The sequence below is a fragment of the Mauremys mutica genome, chromosome 1, assembly GCF_020497125.1.
Source record: "Mauremys mutica isolate MM-2020 ecotype Southern chromosome 1, ASM2049712v1, whole genome shotgun sequence".
NCBI lineage: Eukaryota > Metazoa > Chordata > Testudines > Geoemydidae > Mauremys > Mauremys mutica.
In genome coordinates this window covers 351,815,307-351,832,756 of record NC_059072.1, presented here as the reverse complement: position 1 = coordinate 351,832,756, position 17,450 = coordinate 351,815,307, and the positions used below count along the sequence as shown (strand labels likewise).

The 17,450-nt window shown below is 40.1% G+C and overlaps 1 protein-coding gene across 2 annotated transcripts in view; it reads left to right on the top strand.

The window, feature by feature from the left end:
* The window catches only part of FCHSD2 (FCH and double SH3 domains 2), a 232,537-nt gene extending 216,101 nt beyond the window's left edge, over positions 1-16,436 (top strand). For both annotated transcript variants that reach the window (XM_045021822.1, XM_045021812.1), the window contains 7 exons: positions 4,607-4,741; positions 5,417-5,500; positions 5,638-5,815; positions 6,126-6,346; positions 11,036-11,162; positions 11,315-11,397; positions 14,223-16,436. In XM_045021822.1, the coding sequence (XP_044877757.1) occupies positions 4,607-4,741; positions 5,417-5,500; positions 5,638-5,815; positions 6,126-6,346; positions 11,036-11,162; positions 11,315-11,397; positions 14,223-14,303 (909 nt within the window). In that variant the 3' untranslated portion in view covers positions 14,304-16,436. The remainder of the gene's footprint in view (positions 1-4,606; positions 4,742-5,416; positions 5,501-5,637; positions 5,816-6,125; positions 6,347-11,035; positions 11,163-11,314; positions 11,398-14,222) is intronic.
* The last annotated feature ends 1,014 nt before the right edge of the window (positions 16,437-17,450 follow it).

Here is a 17,450-nt window from a genome sequence, read left to right as displayed (position 1 = left end):
AAACCCTCACAGATGGGTCTCTTGTTGGAAATTCAGAACGTTGTGTCTGCATCCATCTAATTTCTGCACAAGAAGCAGAAATCCAGTGGAAGCCTCCTGAATTCACTCTCTGTGCATTGTGCTTTGGCTTCCAGAAAATATTGGGCTTATACTCCAAACTTTATTAAAAGTTATTTATGCTACAGGCTATTTACAATCCTTGTTCTCACAACTCTGTCTCTAGGGCAGGATTCCCAGGGGTGGTGTTACAATTAGCGACTTGAGTCTCACAAAATTCAGTGCCAGGTTTCAGACTTCCCAAGGCACAGGAGCGTTCTCATCCGGGTTTTGGTTTAAGCCCTTTCAAGCGATAATAGATGAGAATAGCTGCATTGCTATGTTTAACTGTATTTTTTTCCCTTTCTTCTCCTTCTACCCCACCTCCTTCAGCTTCCTGTTGCAGAAACTGGATTCTTCCCAGTACCCTTCCTCTATCCAATCAGACATGCAAACAGTTGGCTCCACATCTAGAGCTAGTGCCAGTCCCTCGCAAGCTGGCAGATGCTACAGCGTGGGAGGATAAAATGTAATTTCCATTTTCCCCCTTTACACATACACACTCCCTTGTGTATAAAGGATTATATTGACCTTGGCAGGCCAGATGAGGACAGCCCATAGATGGTATTTCTTAAAGCTGTTACAGACATTACTTTGCTTACAATTTTAAAAATTTACTGCTTGCTTTTCATACGAGATGCACTTTCACTTCACTCCCTAGGAGCAGGCAGTTTTTAATGTTAAGGCTTCAACCTTCTACCTGTGCTTTGTCATGCACAGCTGAGCAAAGTTTGTGTTCTTCATGTCTGGTCTTGTTATGAGATCATTTGTTCACCAGAGCTCTAAATGAATTGTCTTTTAATGAGTTATAAATTAAAAAATAGCATAGCTGAAACAGCTTGATATCTCAATATTTATTTAACCTGCTGAAAAGATACAATAGTGTAAAAAGCCTAAGGAATCAATGTCACCTCACATAGCCAGCTGGCTGGCTTTGTGATGTAATGGAGAAATGCACAGTTTGGGGACAGAACACTAAATTATTTATTCTACTTAGGTGCCAACTAAAGCTTTTGTCACAATTTTGTGATTTAATGCCACCTGGAAAATGGGTTGATACTGCTGTTCTATATTAGTGTAATTGGGATGACGCAGTCTATTTATCCTATGAAAGAGGAAGATAATGATGGCCGGTTTTGGTAGTCACTCATGACTCTCAACTCTGCTGAGATGGATAATAATCAAAACTAGTGTGCAGTTTTTAAAAAAAATAACCAGAAAATAAAAACCAACAACCAACCAACCATGAGTGTACTTTCCAGGTGGCTGGTTAGCTGTGAACATGGAACTGTGATCGTTTGGATGATTGTAATGGGATAGTATCTTTCACCTTTTAGGTTCAAATTCAGCCCACATTATCATTTGATAGTTTTTCAGCAGCCTCTGTAAAATGATTCATGGTCTCGAGCCAGAGGTGCCCACATCACAGAGGTGCCTCCTATTGCAAGACAAACCCAAGAAAGAAACCAACAGGACTCCACTGGCCATCACATACAGTCCCCAGCTAAAACCCCTCCAACGCATCATCAGGGATCTACAACCCATCCTGGACAATGATCCCACACTTTCACAGGCTTTGGGTGACAGGCCAGTGCTTGCCCACAGACAACCTGCCAACCTGAAGCATATTCTCACCAGTAACTGCACACTGCACCATAGTAACTCTAACTCAGGAACCAATCCATGCAACAAACCTCGATGCCAACTCTGCCCACATATCTACACCAGCGACATCACAGGACCTAACCAGATCAGCCACACCATCACCGGTTCATTCACCTGCACGTCCACCAATGTAATATACGCCATCATATGCCAGCAATGCCCCTCTGCTATGTGCATCGGCCAAACTGGACAGTCTCTACGGAAAAGGAGAAATGGACACAAATCAGATATTAGGAATGGCAATATACAAAAACCTATAGGAGAACACTTCAACCTCCCTGGCCACACAATAGCAGATCTTAAGGTGGCCATCCTGCAGCAAAAAAACTTCAGGACCAGACTTCAAAGAGAAACTGCTGAGCTTCAGTTCATCTGCAAATTTGACACCATCAGCTCAGGATTAAACAAAGACTGTGAATGGCTTGCCAACTACAGAACCAGTTTCTCCTCTCTTGGTTTTCACACCTCAGCTGCTAGAAGAGGGCCTCATCCTCCTTGATTGAACTAACCTCGTTATCTCTAGCTTGCTTCTTGCTTGCTTATATATACCTGCCCCTGGAAATTTCCACTATATGCATCCGACGAAGCGGGTATTCACCCACGAAAGCTCATGCTCCATAATGTCTGTTAGTGTATAAGGTGCCACAAGACTCTTTGCTGCTTTTACACATCACATTTGCAACTGATGGACACTTTTGCAGTTTCAGCAGAGCTGTCAAAGGAGTGAGTGGGTATGAAATCTCAACTCCTTTTACTCCTAGAAGTTGTTCATCCAAGTCAGAATAGCGGTGAATTGATTTTTTTCTGCTGTTGATGGAGCTCCGTCTGTTCTGAGGATAAATAAAAGACTTCTAGATAGTAATTTAGTCACCAGCAGAAAATCTGCCCAAATGTGTGTGTGTGTGTGTGTGTGTGTGTGTATGTATAGTTGAGACAAGATAATTAAATTATCTAACATAATGTTATGTAAATGATGCCCTGTTACTTTTATGTGATTTTATTCTTGTCTTGGGTTCAGTTTGTGTGCCTTTGCTGTTCCTGCTGCTGACACATTTGTTCTGTGTTTACATTGTCATTCATTAGCAGATTTTGTATAGAAAGAAAAGCTATATAAATCCAATCATTAGGGCTTCTGTATCTTGAATGTTGTTTTCTCCTCTTTGTGTTCTATATCTCTGCTTTTCAAATAGATTCTAGTCAAGGGGTTTTTGAATAGTCACACTGTCAACATTAAAATGTATTTTTCTTCTTTATATTGGAAAACCAGGACCAGATGTTTTATGAACAAATGTTTCTAAATATGATATGCTACTTTCCATGATGTTTCATATGGATCTCAGCTACAGGTTCAGCAGTGGCTGCTTTGAGGGAGACCAGGCTTAGCAAATGATATTTGTAGGAACTGTGAAGACCTTAAATTTATCTTAATCTACGGAATGTCAAATTTAAAAAGTCAATGTGTTAACTAGATAGAATATTAAATACTTTTTGTTACGGCAGTCTCTGTTAACATTCCGTCTGGACTTTGGTGGAAAGACTGGTCTAAATTCATATGAATTACAAAGCTATAATCCAGTCAAAATAATTAGTACAGTGGATTTAGTTAGTGCACTACCTAGCTTCAAATATGGCTGAGGTAAAATGAGAGAATGAGTTGGTTGCTCCCAGGCAAAGCTGTGAACATCAATCTGTATCACAAAATCCCCACATCCTATGTCATTCTGCTCAGGCAATGACCAAGACTAGAATAGCAAGGATGTTGCAGGTGTGGCCTGAAGTGTTTTGGCAGAACAGATTTGGGAAGTCTGCACAGTAGCTGTCTGCTCTACACCTCGCTCTGCTGTGCGGCCTGCCTTCTTGCTTTCATGAGGAGCACAAAATTCACTAAATTAAACAAATTACAAAGAATAAATAAAAAGTTAAGAATGGTAAAATCTAGCAGTATTGCCTTTGGTTTTGAAAGGTGGTGGGTTTTTTTCATGAGGTAGAAGGTTTATCCAGTGTTTAATCCAGGCACCAAACCAAAGTACAGTGCGTGTCATCACTGCTCACACTGTGTTTACAGAAACTTGTATTTTTTCCAGCCTACCCACTTCTGCCTTTATTTAGCTTTTTATAAATACTTTTTATTTTAATTCTTCTTCTTCCCCTATGGACCTTTTTTTTCATATAAACTGAACTGAAAAACTGAATTACTTTGTCAGCAATACACTTGAAGGAAAGCGGGTGTTTTTGTTTGGTTTTTGTTTGGTTTTGTTTTTTAAGTTTTAGCACTTCATTCTTAGTGCAGCTTCATTTTGTACCTTATGGACATAGGTTCATTGTTCTTTTAACAATGTGGTTCTTTAGTACATTATTCTTTCTCCATTAAACTTTCTATGGTAATCTGAAGAATGGCTACTGTACTTTGGACTTGTCACTTCCGTAATACCTCCACATAAGAGTACTCTTTTCCAAACACTTGGGCCCTACATTCCAGCAGTATGTAGGTTTAGTGTATGTTTAAAACACAGGTGACTGCTCTTCAGTTAAGAGAGGTTGTTGAGTCCGACATAAATGTTAATTGATAACTTGCATTCTTTGCTTCCGGATATTTGCTCAAACGGATTACTATTTTCCTGAAGTTATTTGGAGAACAAATATATTGATTTTTAGTGGTGGCATTTCTCCTTTGGCGTTTTTGAAAGATAGAAACTTAAATTGTAGCACTACTCAGTCACCAGCAGATTTGGAATCTAGAATTTCAAGTAGCTGGAGTTACAATAGAACCTAAACCATTGATTTTACTGTTTTTTCATCATCATTTTATAATCCAATACAGTTACAAATTAATTTCTCTTAATAGCTTAATGCTGATGCAGAAAGGGAGGAAGGGGAAGAATTTGAAGACAGCATGGATGTTTTTGATGATAGTAGTTCCAGTCCTTCTGGAACGCTACGAAATTATCCACTAACCTGCAAAGTCGTTTATTCATATAAGGTTTGTATTTTTTTTTAAATCTCAGTCTCTTATCAGTAGGTGAGTTATCACAGAAACATATAATAAACTTTATAATAATGATGCCTGTGGGAGTTTTCCCAAGAAAGGACCTCAAGATTTAGCCCAATAATAATATACATTAAATGTGTAAAGTTACAGTAATGCTATAAATGTATTATTGTAAAAGTTAATCAACTTTTAACAAGTTTAATAAAGTTTTGTTAACCACATCTAGGCTCCAGTTCAGCAAGGTACTTGGACACTTCTAACTTTAAATGTGTGGGTCGTCCCATTCACTTCATTGGGCCTACACACATGCTTAATGTTAAACACGTATATGCCGTCTTTCACATAGTGTCTTTCGTACCAATGAATCACTAAACATTTTAGTAATAAATTTTACAGACTCTCCTTGACTGAAAAACTTACTTATAAATATTAGTAAGAGAATAGAAAAAAACCTTTATTAAAATGTTTTCAGAGGTTTTTAAAAAAAAAAAAAAATCCAGGACATACAATTTATAGGGGACTGTATCAAAACTTTATATATTTTTTTTAAGTTAGTGTAAAAAATATTGAAGGTGACAGTTTCCCTTTAAATTTCTGGTTTCTGTGATGGGCACGTACCTGGCAAGTAACGTTCTTCATTTTGTATATGACCTTTGTACATTCCAGGCTTCTCAGCCAGATGAACTGACCATTGAGGAACATGAGGTATTGGAAGTGATTGAAGATGGAGACATGGAAGACTGGGTAAAGGTATTGATTTTCCTTGCGCATTTTCCTTCCTTTATAGCATTTTGAAAGGGGACTGGAAGATCTGTTTTTGTTTCTCATTATGGTCTTTTACAGCAGTATGCAAAAACTTGATACATTTTCATCCGGTTTACTTACAGGCGCGAAATAAAGCAGGCCAAGTGGGTTATGTGCCAGAGAAGTATCTGCAGTTCCCAACCTCCAACAGTCTGTTGAGTATGCTGCAGTCGCTTGCGGCATTGGACAGTCGGTCACACACCTCAAATAATTCAGCTGAAGCTGAGCTAGTCTCAGGAAGCCTAAATGGAGACTCCAGCGGTAAATACTAATAAATAAAACATGCCTGTTAGTTTTATTCTTGATAACGTTCTCTTGCTACAGATGAATGGTATGCCTGGGGTTTGGGACAGGTGTCTCCTTACCTGAGGGCAGCCATTTTCATTAGTACCCGTGTCCATGTCTGGAATCTACCAGATGTGTCTAGATATGTCTCATAATGCTGTGATTGTCAACATTAGTCACACTAAAGTCAAACTAAAGTCCTGTTCAGTTTAGCAAAGATATATACTGTGCATTTAAAAAAAAAAAGTAGCTCATTCTGATTATAATCTTTCATCTCCCAATCTAGTCTGTTTTGTAAAAGCACTTTATGATTATGAGAGCCAGACAGATGACGAGCTGTCCTTCCCAGAAGGAGCAATCATCCGTATCTTGAACAAGGAGAACCAGGATGATGATGGCTTCTGGGAGGGGGAATTCAATGGTCGTGTTGGGGTTTTCCCATCTGTGTTAGTGGAAGAACTTACAGCCTCGGAAAATGGAGAGACTCAGTGGACTGGAGATATTCAGGTATGTGAAAAATGAAGCTTGGGCCTGGTTTGCTAGTGTTCTGCATTGCCACACAGGAGACCCAGGCATTTCTGTATAGCGTCCTCTTCCCTCCAGTTAGTGAAGAGCTTTGACAAGCTCCAGGTGTCTTTTTTGTTGGAGAGTGGTGGCTACTATAAGAACGTGGGATTCAAAGCAAGGAAAAAGGGAAAGGGCTACAGGGACCCTCCTCCCCATTCCCTAAACAAAACAAAACAAAACACAAAAAGGAACTGCTTTCCTTTATTGTGTGACCCAATATAATATTCATCAAATGATGTATTGTGGCAATCATAAAATATTTGTGCACAGAATAAAGGGATGGTTAGAGGAGAAAGGAAATGAACCAAGGAGGAAATTCTCAATCTCCTTCCTGTAATTAATTTATGGAGTAGATCGAAAGATCAAACAGACCCTGGCAAAAACAATATTATCAGCTCAGACAATCATATCTTAATGCTTTCATATCTGAAGCTGTACAGTACTTTCACAAAGTTTTAGAGGGCAGAACATTCAGATGTAGGATTTTAACAAGTACATCCTCAGCTTAGTGCAATGTTATGATCTAAATATATACACTAATTTTGTATTTAATCAACTTATATCATAATAAATAATTAATACTTTCTTATTTACAAAAACAGTGTTGCTAGAAATAAAAATTCAGTGCCTTCACCAGAGGGTAATTTATCTAGTGCTTTTTATTGTTTCTCTTTGAGAAGTGACCATGCAAACTGACATGAGAAATAAGTTGTGGCAAGCTGCTGGGGATACGCTGAGCTGTGAGACACGTGCTATCTCCCTCAGCCTCAGCAGGCGGGAACTTTGCTGTAGCTGCACAGTATGACAACAGCTCCTGACACACCGGCTTGTCTGCCTAGCCAGCAAACTCCTCAGGTCTCTCCCAGCCCAAACCTTGCCTAGCAGGTAACAGTGAACTCCAGCCCCCGAATTCCTCCGAGATGTGTCTCTGCAACGCACAGCCCCTACAAGTGTATATTCACAGAACATTCGGGAGCTGCCAACTTAATGAGACAGAAACAGCAGTTTGTTATCTTAACTGGAGTTAACAATCACTTCAGTTCAATCCAAACACACTGGGTTTGTTTAGGTAAAAAGTAAAACAAAAAGAGAGATGTTTTAAGCGAGTTCAAGTACAAGGGATAAAGAGAGAAAGGGTTATAAACAAACAACAGTAAACATACGCTTTCTAATGGCGAGGATCTATCATAACAAGCTCCACTGTCTTTCTTCAAAGTAAAAGCAGCAAAGAATCCTGTGGCACCTTATAGACTAACAGACGTTTTGCAGCATGAGCTTTCGTGGGTGAATACCCACTTCTTCGGATGCAAGAAGTGCCTTGCATCCGAAGAAGTGGGTATTCACCCACAAAAGTTCATGCTGCAAAACCTCTGTTAGTCTATAAGGTGCCACAGGATTCTTTGCTGCTTTTACAGATCCAAACTAAAATGGCTACCCCTCTGTTTCTTCAAAGTAGTTTCCTCGCCAATCTTCTTTTTCCAGCAATGGCTGACTAGCTCTGAGTCAGGAGCCCCACGTGGTCCAAGGCTGGGGTTTTCCTTGTCTGCTCAGATGAAGGATAACTTAGGGGTTCTCTGCCCCTCTCTTTCTAGTCCAGTAAACCTTTGAAAAGCATATCTCTAAAAGTTCATTGACCCGGCTTCAAGAGGCAGAAAGGCTTCCTGGGAGTGCAGTCTCCTTTCCCTGCTGAGAGTAGGTGATCACTTTTTCCCCACTTGCTCTTGTGATGGCTTTGTTTGCCTGGCATACAAATGTTCTTTGTCTTTGGTCACACCTTGCTCAATTTACATGGGAGACGCATTCAAGCGGGCAGAACCGTATTCCTTTGTCTGGGGAAAAAATGTTTATCAACTCCCCTGGACTTCCTGGTTTAAACACAGTTTAGTCATAGTTGCAGCATATCTGTATAATCCTTTTTTGATTGTCCATACATCTATAATGCAAGAATATTGATGATCAGTGACATATGACAAAACTAGTAAGTTTTCCAGTGACATATTGCAGGACACCTTTTAGATACAGATTATAACGATAGTGAGTTGGGGTACGCTGAGTTGGTCAACCCAGCCTAAATTCACAGCTAGAGATACCTGGGAACCTCTTGCCTTCTGGAACAGGGATGCTCTTAGAGTCAGATAAAGTAACTCCTCGCTTAACGCTTTAGTTACGTTCCTGAAAAATGTGACTTTAAGCAAAACAATGTTAAGCGAATCCAATTTCCCCATAAGAATTAATGTAAATGGAGGGGTTAGATTCCAGGGAAAAAAATTTCAACACACACACACACACACACACACACACACCCCTTTAAACAAACAATTTAATAGTGTACCTAGCAATGATGATTGTGAAGCTTGGGTGAGGTGGTAGAGTCAGAGGGTGGGATATTTCCGAGGAAATGCCTTACTGCTAAGTGATGAACTAGAACTCAGCTGAGCCGTCCAGGCGTAACACTTTAATGTAGCCTCATATTCTACAAGGCAGCATGAATGGAGGGAAGGGAGACAGAATAGCAGCGACAGACACGTGTGTGTGTGTGAGAGAGATGCACATTGTCCCTTTAAGTACACTGACCCCACTCTGCCTTTTTAGATCAGGAAGTTGAGACAGCAGCTGCTGCCTGCAAGCTTCCTCCATCCTGAGCCCTGTCATGTCCCATCCCCCCCTACACACACACACACACACACACACACACACACACACACACACCCTATAAAGATAGGGTAAGCAGGAGGAGGGGGGACACCCTGATATTAGCCTCCCTTTCCCCCCCTCCCCTCTCGCTCCCCCAGCAAGCAGGAGGCTCCCGGGAGCAGCTCCAAGGCAGAGGGCAGGAGAAGCACATGGGAGTGGGAGGAGGGACAGCTGAACTGCCGCATTGAAAGCCTGCTGGGTGGCTGCCACACAGGGAACTTAGTGGAGTGGGGAGCTGATGGGGGGCTGCCGGTCCACCCTGGTTCCAAGCCCCCACCAGCTAGCTCCAACGGGCTGCTCTTCCTGCAAGCAGTGGACAAAGCAGGTGGCTGCCAAACAACATTATAAGGGAGCACTGCACAACTTTAAACAAGCATGTTCCCTTATTGATCAACATAACAATGAAACAACATTAACCGGGACAACTTTAAGTGAGGAGTTACTGTTTGTACAACCACAATATTGTACAACACATTTCTCCTGACTGAGCCATGCAAGAGTTTGGCAGAATCAGATATAAAAATGTCAGAATACAGGCTGTGTTGCAATTTGGTAGGAGTTGCAGTTTTTATACAAGCAATTTTTTTCTATCTTGTGATAATGATTAAAAAGACAACGGTTTCTAACCATCAGAGGAGTGAAGTTCTGGAACAGCCTTCCAAGGGGAGTAGTGGGGGCAAAAGACATATCAAGCTTAGTCTTAATGCCAGATAAGTTTATGGAGGGGATGGTATGATGGGATAGCCTAATTTTGGCAATTCATTTGGCAATTGATCTTTGATTATCAGCAGGTAAGTATGCCCAGTGGTCTGTGATGGGATGTTAGATGGGATGGGATCTGAGTTACTACAGAGAATTCTTTCCTGGGTGCTGGCTGGTGAGTCTTACCCACATGCTCAGGGTTTAACTGATCGTCATATTTGGGGTCGGGAAGGAATTTTCCTCCAGGGTAGATTGGCAGAGGCCCTGGAGGTTTTTCGCCTTCCTCTGCAGCATGGGGCACTGGTCACTTGCTGGAGGATTCTCTGCAGCTTGAGGTCTTCAAACCACAATTTGAGGACTTCAGTAACTCAGACATAGGTTAGGGGTTTGTTATAGAAGTAGATGGGTGAGATTCTGTGGCCTACGTTGTACAGGAGGTCAGACTAGATGATCATAATGGTCCCTTCTGACCTTAAAGTCTATGAGTAATACTTTCTAGACAAACAGATAATGAAATCATGCTTTCTTCTGTACCACCCCTTATGCTTGGAACAGTCTCCCAATATTAAAAGCTCCCATCCCCTCTTCTCCTCCTCCTCCTCACCTGTTGCTAGAAGCTTATCAGCAATAATGGGCACATGCCAGTCTGTTCACTGCAATGTGCCCACTGTTCTTTTAAATTATAAGCAGTGTATGGTAGGGTGTAGCATAACTACCTGTTGTAAAGCATCGCATGCACCTACAATGCTATAGAAGTGCTATAGAAAACTAACTTCTCCTTACCGATGCCTTTTTGCAGTAAAATGCGTGAGTTTCATTATTCCTACTTTTTATTCCTCTCTGCATTTAAATGACTTACGTGCTGTCAAGCAATGATAAAACTCATGATCATGAACATTATTTTGTGAAGGTGTATTTGGCGAGATGCGCTCAGCAGGCTGATATGTTTTTAAAACAACCTTCAAACAAAACCTGTCTAGATTACAACTGCTGGGGAAATGAGGAAAAATCTGCTCGGAATAGCCACTTGTGATTTTTTTTTAATCGCTATATTATATCCTCTCTCTTCTCCCCAAATACAGCTGATAAGCACTTTTATCTGACAGATACAACTTCTCACTAGATTAAAGCAATTGGGATACCAGTGTATCAGTTAGTGAGTATATACCTGCGTATTCATTGAACTTGCTGAAGAATGAATCTCTGCAGCATCTCTTTTCCTCTGTAACACAGATATCCCCAAAGCCGCCTCACAATTCCCTTCCACTCTTGCCGCTGTATGACCAGCCACCAATTAGTCCCTACCATAGTCCTGATAAGAGAGGCTCCCAGTACTTCCCCAGGTCACCATCAACTAATGGTAAGAGATTTTTTGCTAGTACAAGAAACATTATATCCAAATGTTTGTTTTAATTAACATTTCAGATTGCAGTAGAAACATGTTCTTTTCACAATATTCAGCTGGTTCAATCACACACACAATGCTTTGGTTTTTATTGTTCACTCTTTCAGAAAATAGTTTCGGCTCAGATTCTTCTGGATTCTCACAGCCTCCACGACTTGCTCCTGAAACCTCATACGGCAAACTGCGACCTGTAAGCTTCAAGTGTTGCTGGGTTTAGTGATGTGGTAATATTATATAAACTGGGCCAGATCCCCGGCTGATACAAATCAGCATAGGTCCATTGAAGCCAGTGGAACTATGTTGATACCCTAGCTGAGAATCTGGGCCACCATATTCTTCACATCCTATTATAAATCCTATCTGTCAGGTTAATAAATATGCAAACATTATCCCCAGAAAAAAATATGCTAAGGAAGGCTTGTTCACATGTTGTGGAGTGGAACACAGATGTGTCAAGAAGCGACATGACGTGTATGACAGCCAGTTAGATAAGTAAATAGCACAATAAAACAGAGCTGCACCTAGTTACACAATGGGTCATTTATGTGTTTAACGATGACCTTGGATCTTATTAATAATTCACTTTCTATCTAATCTAGGTGTTGATATTTACCTTCCTAAACACCTGAATTTTGAATCATGGAAACCAAAATCAGAGGAGGTGGTCAGATCTGCAATAATAAAAAAGAATAGGTGCTAGTTTTAATCTTGCACTGCTACTTCAAGCTTTGGAGGATTGTTTCCATTTTTACATAGCTAGTACTCTCTTTGTGAGTAATAATCCTGTCTGTGTATATGAATGTAATATGCATAAATAATAGAATTCAAAAACTGAAAAAAAATAGGTGCTGGAGCAGCTGGATCCTGTACTTCATACACGTTTTTCAGAGATTTTGTGTTGCCAACCACAAAATGTGTTTGGCAGAGAAATCTGTTTGCCAGCAGTCTGTCTCAGCATGTGGTCCTGTTGGCGCCTTTACATCAGGGTTAAAGCTCATTTGTAACCCCCCCATGGCTCCTCTGATGAGGAGCTCCTAATACTAAGATCTAATACATTTTGAGAAGTCTGGGCTACCTACAAAGAGATTTTGCCAAATGAGGAAGGAGGGAATTTATTAGCTGAAAAATTCAAAATCCATCTGTTGAGATTACTTTGAAATCAAGAGATTTGGGGGTTTAAAAGTTATAAATCAAGCCACAATTAAGTTTAGACAGTCATATTTTCCTAGCATTTTTGATAACCAGTGAGGTTGCAGACAATAGTGTCTTTAGGATTTCCACCCTTCTGTACAATTTAACTTTTTAGCATATGGAATTATGGCTTCCTAAGTATGGTTTTATGCCAAAATTTTCTAAATTGGGTACCTAAATTCATATTGTCAAAGATAACGAGCACCCACAACTCCAAGTGAGTGGGTTATATGCATAAGCCAAATGTGTTGCACAGTTTAGTGGTTTGCCATTATCCACTGGACACACAGGAGCAAAAGAGCACTGTCTCATTAAGCACTTTAGTATTTAAGAAACAGATCTTCTCTGATCAGCTTCTTCACGTCAGCTCACTCCTACTAATAGAATTACTGGGTCTTTCGTATTCCATGTTGTAGATTTTCCACATCACACTAGTGGGCTGTAGTTCTGTTCCACGGCATTTTTGCTGCTGGCAGTCTGCCTGAGACAGCGTTGTAGCGTAATGCCTCAGTAAACAAATGTTTTGAAGCAGCATTAAAATTGAAATACACTTGTTTTAATCAAAATTTGAAGCGAGGTGTATTACCGACAGGGGCAGCTCCAGGCACCAGCACGGCAAGCGCGTGCCTGGGGCGGCCTGCCGGTCACCATGAGGGCGGCAGTCAGGCTGCCTTCAGCGGCATGCCTGTTGGAGGTCCACCAGTCCCGCGGCTTCGGCAGCAGTTTGGCAGAGGGTACACCGAAAGCATGGGATTGGCAGACCTCCTGCAGGCATGCCGCAGAATCCACGTTACCAGTGGATCTCCCGCAGGCATGCTGCCGAAAGCCACCTGACTGCCATGCTTGGGGCGGCAAAATACATAGAGCCGCCCCTGATTACCGACAGCCAATCATAATCTTCCACTTCTCTCCAGCATTGTGAAGCCATTTTGTGTTCTCTGCAGTTCTTGTTTTACATGGTGATAATGCTATCAAAGCCATTCTGAGAGCATGAGATAAGACTCCTTCACAAAATGCATTAACGTTTACCATCATGCTCTCAGAAGAGCTGTAGTAAGTTTTTTAATGTGGGAGAGAATCAAAAGGACATCAGACCCAGTTCTATGTCGTTGGAGTTAAAAGAACTGGATGGTTTTATAGGCTGTCTGTTGGGTCTAAAAGCTCACACACAATATGAAATCAATGAAAAGATGCAATTTTTTCTTTTAAAAAAAATTACTGTTAAAGCAAAAGTTCATTAAACAACAAAAAAATCTATATTGTAATAGTAACTGACTAGATATAAGTAAGCTGCTTATTGCAGCGAGAAATTCTGGTATCATCACGATCCACGCAAGCTCCGTTCTTGTGATCTGTGGTGTCACCTGATCCCTGCAATAGAATTACAAGTTTGTTATACAAACTGGATTTATTTATTGACTCTGAACCACATTGCAGTACAGAGTGAATATTCCCCCATTGCATGTTTATGGTATTGGGGCTGTTAATCATTCTTGAATAATAAAAGTTTATGCATCAAAACAGTGACAGCTGGAACAATTCTAGAACAGATATCAGTGATGGCCTCATTGCATGGGCCAAATCCTCAGCTGGTGTAAATAGGTGTAGCCTCGTTGACTTGAATAGAGGCACACCTGTTTACACCAGCTTAAGAGTCTGACCCAATGCTTCTGTTTTTAGTCTATATAAGCCATGAAACTTCACGTATATAGTGTTGTAGCCGTGTTGGTCCCAGAAGTTGATTCAATAAAAGATATTACCTCACCCACCTTACAAAACTTCATAAGTCTTCTGGTAGTTACGGGTGTGTGTTGCTCATTTCAGGTACGAGCCGCTCCTCCTCCCCCTACACACCATCGCAGGACGACGGAGAAGATAGAGGATGTGGAAATTACTCTGGTATAATGATTGGACTAGTGAAGTAGTAGTGCTACAATCAAGGCCAAATGTGGTGTTTGGTCAACCTTGTTTTTAGGCACCTTTGCATGATGAAGACTTTTCATAGAGCACGAAGTGGGGAGGATTAGGTGACAGTGACATGGTGGATTCCTTCCCTCAGTCATGAATATTTTGTGCCTTTTTTTGTTTTTATATACATCATCCTTCCTCCCTTAGCACAAACCAAGATGGGCCAAACAGTGAGCAGAGGAATGCGTTGGAGCGGGTTTCTCTTTTGGCTAAAGATGGTCAGTTTTTATATGGAGGTCTAGGAGAGAGCCTCATTCATGCAACTTAGTCATAGCATACTTATACCATGTGCATTAGTACAGTATATTACTGTTGCTGTAGGAATGTGTTAAAGATTTTCAATTCAACTAGCATTATCTGTCTGATTAAATAGTAATCAGATTTTATGGAATAAAAAAGGGAACAAAAGAATAGGTTTAAGAAGAGGCTGGCTCCTCTTTCATCCCCTCAAAGAAGGGAAAAAAACGGAAAATAATCTTACAGATCGGGAAAAGTGCTGCAGATCATATGGCGTTAATTGCAGTAATGCACACCTCTTCGATAATTAAAAACCAGAACAAAATAGTCTTTGTATTAATCTTTATGCAGTTCATTTAGTAATAGAGTATCTAATAAGGAGGTGCTGAATTAGTAGCAACATCTTGTTCTATAGCATAAACCAACCAGTAGAAAAGTGACATTTTGTCTAGATCTGGAAATTGAGCTTCATTTTTTTCTTAGCAGATTTTTTTTTTTTAGTAGGTGGGTCACTTTTATCCGTTATTGCCGTGTACTTTATTATCAGCATTATCAGTATATCTTTGCCATCAAAACATCTGGCTAGAGTGTCATTCAGAATCCTTACATGCATTATTTAGCGTCTGCTTTGGATAGTCCCATTCTATTTCTCCATGCAAAGCCCATTCGCTAGCCAAGACCAGAGAACCAGGAAATCCATGGCCTACTCCAGTCCTTCAGAAACCATCTTTGGGCGTGAAAGGAGTAGAGGAGACTAAGAACTCAAATTACTTTTATGCAAGATATTGGGAGTACAAGGACTTCAAGGGTAATTTTGCACCAGATTTCTCTATAGAAAGGAACTGTTGATATTTTAGGAAAGTGGGGGTATTTTGTGTTGTAACATGAATAAAAATGGGTAAAGAGAGGAGGGGAATCCTTCATCCCAGGAGAAAATGGTTGTTTCTCTAAATATGATCATTAAACTGTTCTGAAAATAGCAATACCCAGAGGGTCAAAGCTTCATGGAAAAACCACCTACAAAACATTTAAGAGCTACTATAGTGGTTATACTGAATGCACTTTTGTGTGTTCATATTTTTCCTAAGCCAGTAAATTAAGTGTCTACATTTAGTTAATTTACGAGGGCTTTTTTTTGTTTTTGAGGCTGCATTTATTAAATCATTTTACAACATTTTATCATAAACTTTGCACATGTAAATCACAACCCAAGCTGGGTGTCTGAAACATTAGTATTTGCCAATCTCTTCTCCCAGTGGGATATTAACTTAGAGTGGAGCTGTTTGAAGAAAAATGTCATCGGTCAGTCATGAAATCTATGACTGTCCATTGAAGATTCTTTTCCATGTTTTTCGTTCTTTTGCATCTCTCGTCCTGTTGATCTGTTTGAGGTCTTTTTATGTGTTTATCAAACTTATTCTTAAGTTTAAAAAAAAAAGTTTTGTAAAAGATTTAATTGTTGGCAAAATTTTTAAAAGCTTCAAGATGCTGAAGAAAAGCAAGTATTGCCATAATGTTAATGTTCAGTTTTCTTGGCCAGTTTTTCTGTGTCCTTCATATCCGGACTTTCAAAATTCAGAAAGTGTTATATTAAATATCTTTAGTTGTATTTTAAAATATTTTCTGTAAGAGCTGCTACTTTTATTTAAAAAAAATAAGAAAAGTTGTAAAAATATGCCTCCTTTTTAACTCTGACTTCTTCATACAGGGCATGTATTCGACGCATCACCATGTACAGTGTCAATACACTGAAAGCATAGGTGCAAATGCTTTCTTTATATTGGCTGTAAAAAGTTTGTATTTATTATGTATAAAATGTTGAATAATAAAAAAGTGAAATTAAACCCATGTGTGTTTCTTGGTACACAGGACTCTTGCAAAAATGGCAAACTCATCCAGAAGATTTACTCCAGATTTACACCAGTAACTGAGAGCAAAATTTCACTGATGGTAGGTTGGGAAACATCTTCTGATGCAAGGGATTATTTTGTTTCTTGGTTTATTTTTAATCTGTCACTCTCCTAGCAAGACATTTAAGTCCTGGTTCAGCAAAGCACTTGCATGTGTGCTTAAATCCATCTCTGTTCAGCAGAACACACAAGCTTAAAGTTAAATGACTCCATAGGGACTTAAGAATGTGCTTAAGTGCTTTGCTAAATAGGGATGGATTTAGGCACATGTGTAACAATTAAAAATCAGCCCTTCCCTTCCCATTCTTACTTGCTAAGCCCTGATCCCTGGGTTATTTACCCCTGCCCCAGCTGATAGCATTGCTGGTTCCTAAAGCAGCATAAAGAATGCTGCTCCTTCCAGCCCTGGGCATTAGTGATAACATCAACTGTTGCAGGTGAAATATTGTACCTGGATCTTAGGAAGTAATGTGTCTTTCAGTTCACCTGTCAACTAACACATTCTGGCACCGTTCCCATCAGCACTTTGCCAGGACTAGGCCGTTGTTCCCAGAACTCTGCTGACATCACTGATCCTTTAGATAAATAAGCAGGTGAACAATTCTTTGTTCAGTTGGTGCTCGTTCCATAAGACACATAGTGGGAGAAATCAGGAATTTGCCAGGTGTCGAAGAACAAAACTGCTAAGAAATGTTGTTTGCTTTCAAGCTTCTGAAAGAGTATTAATGTACCAAGAGTGGTGAGTCAGTAAAAAAAAAATTCTGTTAAAATGATTGCTGGGTGTCCTTTATCGGGAGAGAAAGTGTTACAACTATTGTTAAATACATTTGTCCTGTAATAGAATTACATGGTGTATATATATTTGTGTGAACAGTATGAATTCCTCTCGATCACAGCCCTGTCCTCATCTTTTGGATTTCTCTATGCCATAAGAACA